This window comes from Lonchura striata, chromosome 37 (assembly GCF_046129695.1).
Source record: "Lonchura striata isolate bLonStr1 chromosome 37, bLonStr1.mat, whole genome shotgun sequence".
In the NCBI taxonomy this organism is placed as follows: Eukaryota; Metazoa; Chordata; class Aves; order Passeriformes; family Estrildidae; genus Lonchura; species Lonchura striata.
In genome coordinates this window covers 897,888-905,872 of record NC_134639.1, presented here as the reverse complement: position 1 = coordinate 905,872, position 7,985 = coordinate 897,888, and the positions used below count along the sequence as shown (strand labels likewise).

General features: G+C 58.7%; 1 protein-coding gene across 1 annotated transcript; it reads left to right on the top strand.

Moving 5' to 3' along the window:
• Nucleotides 1–3,525: 3,525 nt before the first annotated feature.
• LOC144247973 (uncharacterized) lies at nucleotides 3,526–7,623 on the top strand. Its single transcript, XM_077789775.1, has 3 exons — nucleotides 3,526–3,545; nucleotides 3,993–6,830; nucleotides 7,620–7,623. The coding sequence occupies exons 2-3, from the start codon at nucleotides 4,015–4,017 to the stop codon at nucleotides 7,621–7,623; spliced, it is 2,820 nt and encodes a 939-aa protein (XP_077645901.1). The 5' UTR covers nucleotides 3,526–3,545; nucleotides 3,993–4,014.
• The last annotated feature ends 362 nt before the right edge of the window (nucleotides 7,624–7,985 follow it).

Genomic DNA, 7,985 nt, shown 5'->3' with positions numbered 1-7,985 from the left:
GTGGGTGTAGGGGTCTCACCTGGGCCTTGTAGGCGAGCAGGGTGATATGGGTGACACTGTACAGGGTGATGTTCATGGAGAGCTGGATGGAGTTCCCCAGTCTAATGAGATCTCTGAAAGCACCAACCCTCTGGGTGCCCCATAGAGACCCCCAAACTACCACCCAGACCCCCTGCAAATGTTCTATAGGGACCCCTGACTGCCCCATAGTGACCCACAGCTGCCCCCGTGCTCCCCAGTCACCTCCCCATACCCTCCGTGGTACCTGTGATGGAAAAGCACTTGCCCAGCAGGATGAGCACAAGGAGGAAGATGAGGAAGCTGATGGGGTGGAGGAAGCAGCCAGCATGGGGGTATGGGGAGGGCTGGGCACCCCCTTCATCACATCCCCGACACGAGGGTCTGTGCACCCCTACACCTCCTGTACTCCCCCAAGCCCCTCATTAACTCCCATGACTTCAAAGTGCCTCTGTGCTCCCCCATATCCCCTATACTTTGCTGGGAAAGCCCCCCAAAACCACCCAGAACCCCCAGCCCCATCAAATCTCAATATGCCACTTGGACCTTGAACCTCCCAGTCTCTGAAGATCCCCCAAATCCCAATGTAACTTCCCCAGAGCCCGATGCTCTCCAGTCCCTGCAGCTGCTGCTGGACCCCACAAACCTGCCCATAGCCCCACAGGCTCCCCCTTCATGCTCCATGCTGGCAGCCACCATGAGCCTCTTCAGGTGGTGTGGAGCGGCTGCCACCCTAGACAGGTCTGGGGGGACTGGAGGGGTGAGCACAGGATCTCTCAGAGCACTGCCTCCCCCAGGCCCCCTTGAAGCTCAGATCTCCCCCAGCTGCTCGCTGATGAGTAACGTGAGGATGATGATGGGGACGAGGGTGATGTCTGTCTCCAGAACACCTGGGGAAGGTGGGGGGCACGGTGAGAAGGGCTTCACTCCATGAAGCCCCCAATACCCACCAGGGTATCCACAGATGACCCCTGCATTGCAGCCCCACCACAATTCCCCATGTACCCCAACCCCTTTAGCTTCCTCTCACCTCAATAACCTCAAATATATCCCCCATACTGATGCACCCCAATCCTCACAAACCCCCAAACCCCTAAACAGTCCCCCAGACCCTCATATACATCGCCATCTCAAAGTGCCCCAATCCCTGCAGCCCCCCAGACCACCATAACTCCCCATGTAGCCCCAGACCCTGATGTACACCAACCCCTCATCCCCTCCAGAGCCCAATAAGCCTCCTCAGACCCCCATAACCCCCAATATACCCCCCTGATCTCGATGCACACCAGTCCCCCTTGCACGGCCTTTCCCCGGCCGCGGCCGCACCGAACTCATCAGCCGAGAGGTGCCGCGCCCGGCAGGAATCCCCGGTGCTCAGCACCATCTCGTACTCCAGCTCCAGCCCATGGCCCGGGGGGCCGAGGCCTTCCTGGGCTCAGATGTGGGGTGCTCGCCCCGCGTTCGCTGAGGACTCCGCACCACCAGCGCTCGGGTCGGGGCGGAAGCTGCAGCCCCGGCACAGCGCAGTCCCTGCAGCCCCGCCCGCCCGCCCCCCATCATTGCCCCGTGCACCCCGGTCCCTGCAGCCCCCCAATCCCCCGAGCCCGCCCGTAACCCCCCGGCCGAAATGCGCCCCCCGTTCTGACGGACCCCCACTCTCCCGGCGCCCCCGTTCCCGACAGGGCCCCGCCCTCAGCCTCGGCCCCGCCCCTCCCGCAGGCCCCGCCCAGCCCCGCTGCTGCGCGGGCCCCGCCCCTGCAGGCCCCGCCCGGGTGACGTCATTGGGCAGGCCACGCCCCCAGATCAGGCCACGCCCCCTGCGCCGCAGCGGGGCCGCGACTCTGTCCCAGTACAGACCAGTACAGACCAGTACAGACCAGTACAGCCCAGTACAGTCCAGTATAGACCAGTACAGACCAGTACAGACCAGTATAGACCAGTACAGACCAGTACAGACCAGTACAGACCAGTACAGACCAGTACAGACCAGTACAGACCAGTACAGCCCAGTACAGTCCAGTATAGACCAGTACAGACCAGTACAGACCAGTACAGACCAGTATAGACCAGTACAGACCAGTACAGACCAGTACAGACCAGTACAGACCAGTATAGGCCAGTACAGACCAGTAAAGACCAGTACAGACCAGTACGGACCAGTACAGACCAGTACAGACCAGTATAGGCCAGTACAGACCAGTACAGACCAGTACAGACCAGTACAGACCAGTATAGGCCAGTACAGACCAGTACAGACCAGTACAGACCAGTACAGAGCAGTACGGACCAGTACAGACCAGTATAGACCAGTACAGCCCAGTACAGCCCAGTACAGAGCAGTATAGACCAGTATAGACTGGTACAGAGTGTGAGAAACTGCATTGACTTGTTTGTTCATCAAAAGTATGAAATTAGGATAAAAGGGGGGGAAGTCGGGACATGGAATTTGCAGGCTTGACTGGTAACCACAAACAAAGATTGTGAAAGATTTTGCAGGACTGGCTGGAACTGATAACCGCAGTGGACACCCATTGTTGCTGAAAACTGATAAACCGCAGTGGAAGGAGACACACCACCCTACTTGTGCAACCCATTGTTCCTGGGACTGATAACCACGGTGGAACGAGACTCATCACCCCCACTTATGCAAGGTAAAAAGGGACTGAAGAGAAGGAAAGGTTGTCAGCTTTTGGCGGAGCCAGGCTCACAGCTGAACCCAGCGCTGTTTTGCTTGCTATCGCTTGCTGTAATTAATAAAACTATTAATTGATCTTAACAGGCTGAATCAAATTATTCGCCTCAACTTATAACACAGAACAGTACAGAGCAGTACAGACCAGTACAGACCAGTAAAGACCAGTCCAGACCAGTACAGAGCAGTATAGACCAGTACAGACCAGTACAGACCAGTACAACCCAGTAAAGACCAATACAGACCAGTAGAGCCCATTAGAGCTCAGTACAGACCAGTACAGACCAGTACAGCCCAGTACAGACCATTACAGCCCAGTACAGGCCAGTACTGCCCAGTACAGCCCAGTACAGACCAGTACCGCCCAGTACAGCCCAGTACAGCCCACTAGCAGCCTTTAGAGTCCAGGATAACTCAGTACAACTGGCACAGCCCACTATAGACCAATATAGTACAGTATAGCCCAGTATAAGAAAGTAGAACCCAGTACAGCCCAGTATTTTCCCCGAAGGAACCAAAACCAGCTGGTTCAGTCTGAGGAAGGGGAAGAGGAACCAAGAGCAGCACGTGGCAGCAGGGGGACGGCGCGGCCGGGGCGAAGAGGCTTGGGTGTCCCAGGGGCCCCCCAGACTCCGGGAGTCTGCACCGAGGCGGGGTGACCCAGCTGTGTAGACTCGTAGCCCTGCCAGCCCCTTGGGGACCCCTAAATCCGTCTGGGCAGGGGCCTCCCCCACCTACGTCACTGGGAGGTGGGTGGGGCAGTGGTGACAAAAAGCGATACCCCAAACTTCCCGTTTCTAACCCCAAAATCACCCAAAGCAGAGGCAGTGGCACGGTGGGAACTTGACGGGGAGCAGGGGGGTGCCCAAAATCCGTGGGGGGCAAGGGGTCCTTGGGGTGTGTGGAGGTTCTTTGGCCCTAGGGGAGGTCCCTGGGCTCTGGTGGGGGTCCCTGGAGTGTGTCTGCCTGGGCTGTGGATGGGGGTGGGGGGGTCCTCTGGGCCCTGACGGGAGTCCCTGGAGTATGTATGTGATTCCCTGGGGTGGGGATGAGGAGTCCTTGGACACAGAGTGGGAGTCCCGGTGTTCTGTTTGGGTCTCTGGGGTGTGGATCGGGGGTCCCTGGGCCCTGAGTTGGGTCTTTGGGATGCTGGTGGGGTCTCTGGTTCACAAGGGGATCCCTAGGGTGGTGGGGATCCCTGAGCCCCAAGTGTGGGCCTTGAGCGTGGTCTCTGTGGTACCAAGGACATGCTTCCTCCTCCTCTCTCTCCCACTGCATCCAGGATCTCTGCAGGGTGAGTCAGGATGTGCACCCCGCTGCTGGTGACACTGGTGACACTGGTGGTGGTGCCTGCAGGGGTCTCTCCCTATGGCTTCTGCAACTGCATCCAGGCACCGCGGGACCCTGGTCTGTTCCGCTGCATCCAGCGCTTCCTGAGCACCGTGGGGGCTGCAGTGGGCGACCTCCCCTCCACTGCCACATTCCTCAACCTCTCTGTCAATATCTTGCGCCAGGTGCCCCCTGGTGCCTTTGCCCACCTGCCGCAGCTCTACACCCTTGATCTGACCCACAACCAGCTGGAACGCCTGGCCCCAGGGGCTTTCTGGGGGCTGTCAGCACTGGTGCACCTAGACCTGGCCCACAACAAGGTGTCAGTGCTGGCCACGGGTGTGTACTCTGGGCTGGGAAATCTGAGCACGCTGCGGCTGGACCACAATCCGCTACAGAAAGTGGCCCCCAGAGCTTTCCAGCCACTGGCCGCACTCACCACGCTCTGGCTGTGGGATGGCCGGCTCCAAGCACTGGAGCCCGTGGCCATGGCTGTGGGGAATCTGACGCACCTAGACCTGCTCGACCTGTGTGTAAACATGCTGTCGACACTGGGCCCGGGGCTGCCACCCACGCTGAGGGTCTTGCACCTCTGCAACAACTCCCTGGGAGCTCTTTCAGGGGCCACCCCTGGGGTGATGCCCTCAGGGCTGCGTGAGCTTGACCTGTCCTACAACAACATTTCAGACCCTGCACCACTCGCTCACCTGTGCCTGAGCAACCTGACATACCTGCACCTGGCTGGGAACCCGCTGGACGTAGTGCAGCTGCTGCGTGTGCCTGGAATCTCCCCGCACCAGGTGGACGTGTCAGGGCTACAGGTAGGCACGAGCGGCCTGGAATACCTGTTCCAGCAGCTGAGAGGACAGCAGCTGCAGAGGCTGCAGCTGCAGCGCATGGGGCTCACAGCAATGCCCGATGGGGCTCTGGCCGAGTGTCCGGTGCTGGGTGCCCTGGATTTATCTGGCAACCGGCTGCGGCACCTGGGCTGCGTAGGGCGGCTGCTGAACCAGGCACAGCGCGCAGAGCTGAGCGAGCTGGTGGCTGAGCACAACTTGCTGCAGCGGCTGCCATCGTGCAACGGGTCCCCAGTTCTGCGGCAGCTGCACAACATGTCCCTGCGCTTCAACCGCATCCTGGTGGCTGGTGCGGGTGCTTTTGACAATGCACCGGCGCTGCGGCAGCTGCGGCTGGATGTGAATGGGCTGGCACGGCTGGACCGCGCAGCGCTGCGTGGACTCCACGACCTGCGGCACCTACGCCTTGACAACAACCTGCTCACTGACCTCCTGCCCGGCTCCTTTGCTGACCTGCACCAGCTGGGAGACCTCAACCTGCGCAACAACCGCGTGGCCGTGCTCTTCCCTGGCGCCTTCAAGGGGCTTGACCAGCTGCAGACGCTTGACCTGGGTGGGAACAACCTGCAGCACTTGGCAGCCAAGGCATTCCAGGGCCTCCCGCGGCTTTGCCGACTTTACCTGGACCACAACCGGCTGCTGGAGGTGAGAGCGGCCGCGTTCCAGCCGGTGCAGCTGACGCTGGGTGTGCTGGACCTGCATGCCAACGCGCTGCACTACCTGAGCCGACATCTGCGGCAGCTGCCGCCTTTCCGCTACCTGCATAACCTCTATGACCTGAATCTGCAGGCACAGCAGCCATATGGGATGCGTGTAGTCCCACAACGTTTCTTCCAGGGCCTCGGTGCCTTGCGCTCACTCTCTCTGGCACAGAACTCACTCTCGGCCATCCCTGACGATGCCTTCGATGACCTGGCACAGCTGCGGAACCTGACGCTGGCTGACAGCAACGGCGGGATGGGCCACCTGCCTGCCGGCGTCTTCAAGAACCTGAGCCAGCTGCGCAGCCTGAACCTGGAGAGTGCAGGACTGCGCAGCCTTGGCCCCGAGGTCTTCGGCAACCTAACACGACTACAGGAGCTGCACCTGGCCAAGAATGAGCTGCGTACATTGGATGTGACTCTGGCCACCCGCCTCCCCACCCTGCGCTATCTGGACCTGCGCAAGTGCCCGCTGAGTTGCAGCTGTGCCAATGCCTGGCTGCCTGCCTGGCTGGAAGGTGGGCCCGTGCAGGTGGTCTACCTGTATAACTACACCTGCGGTGAGACGGGTGGGGCCTCCACGTACCTGCACTCCTTTGACACACGCGTGTGCTACCTGGACATGGGGCGGTACCTGTTTGCAGGGACAGCACCAGCCGTGCTGCTGCTGCTAGTGCTGCCACTGCTGTACCACCGTGGGTACTGGCGGTTGCGCTACCAGCTGTTCCTGCTGCACGCGTGGGCACGTGGGCACTGGCGGCGGGAGCAGCGGCGCTACACCTACGACACCTTTGTGTCCTACAACTCTGGGGATGAGCGGTGGGTGCTGGAGGAGTTGGTGCCTGAGCTGGAGCGCGGAGCCCTGCGGCTCTGCCTGCACCACCGTGACTTTCGCCCCGGCCGCGCCATAGTGGACAACATCGTGGACGCTGTGTACAACAGCCGGCACACGGTGTGCGTGGTGAGCCGCGGGTACCTGCGCAGCGAGTGGTGCTCACTGGAGATCCAGATGGCCAGCTATCGCCTCTTTGATGAGCTGCGCGATGTCCTCGTCCTCATCTTCCTCGAGGACATCCCCGAGGCCGAGCTCTCGGCCTTCCACCGCATGCGCCGTGTGCTGCTGCGGTGCACACACCTGCGCTGGCCCTCCGAGCTCCCTGCGCGGCCCCTCTTCTGGGCAAAGCTCAGGTGTGCCCTCAGTGCGGGGCAGGAGGAGGAGGACAGGGAGGAAGGGTGCCCTGACAGGACCAGAACCACTGTGGAGGTTCCCTCTCAGAAAAGCAGTTTTCTGCCCCAAAATCACTGGCTTTTCTCTTGGAATTATGCTCTGAACAGTGGGGATGAAGGTAACAAGAAGGAGGAGGAGGCAGAGAAGGAGGAGGTTGGGGAGGAGGAAAAAGGTTGCCAGGAGAGAGAGAAGCTGCTCTAGAGCGACCTCACTCTGGTGTAATGGGGATCGCCAGGGACATTCACAATCAAAAAAATGTGGTTTTGTCCCAAAATCCCTGGTTATCCTCTGAGAAATGTGCAGTTGGAACAATGGCAATAAGGAAAAGAGGGGGCAAGATGGATCTCAGTGTTCAGATGCAGCAAATGCTTCATCACTCAGTTGCTTTTCCCAGCAGGAGAGCCTGGGGACAATGGAATCAAGGGGCCATTGCTCCACTGCAAGGACTCTGGGAATTGAGGGAACAATTGTCACACTGTGGTGCCCATGGAGCCAAGGGTCCCTGGTGACACTGCAGGATCTTGTGTCACCAGGGCTCCATCATGACACTGCAGCACCAAGGAATTCATTGTGGCACCCAGAGGCCTCATGGAACCTTTTTTTTTGACCCACCAAATGGAGGTTGTCTTTACCGCTCCTTTTGCCATTAATGTATTTATAAAAACATTTTTATTCTCCTTCACATAAGTGGCCTGGTTAAGTTGTAATTGAGCTTTTACCTCTCTATTTTGCTTTCTGCATGACCTAATAACATTCTTAAGCATGTCCTGAGTTTCCTGGTCCTCCCTCCCAAGGTGATGCACCCTAATTTTTCCCCTGAGTTCCTGGAAAAAGCTCCATGACCTGCCAGGCCATTTTTTTTCCTTGCTAGCTCACTTTTTGGCACAGAGGGACAGGCTGTTGCTGTTCCTTCAACATTTCTTTCTTGAACTGTGTCCATCCTTCCTGGAATCCTTGGTTTTTAAGGGCTGTTTCCTTTTAAAACATCAGTACCTGATTTGGTACTCCCCAAATCAATCCTGAATAGGCCAAAGTCTGCTCTCTGTAACTCCAGGGTAGAAGATTTATTGATGGCCCTCCTTTCACAGACTATTTAAAAACTCAGTAATTTCCTGGCCCCTGTGCCCCAAACAGTCTCTGACCACCACATCTCCCACCAG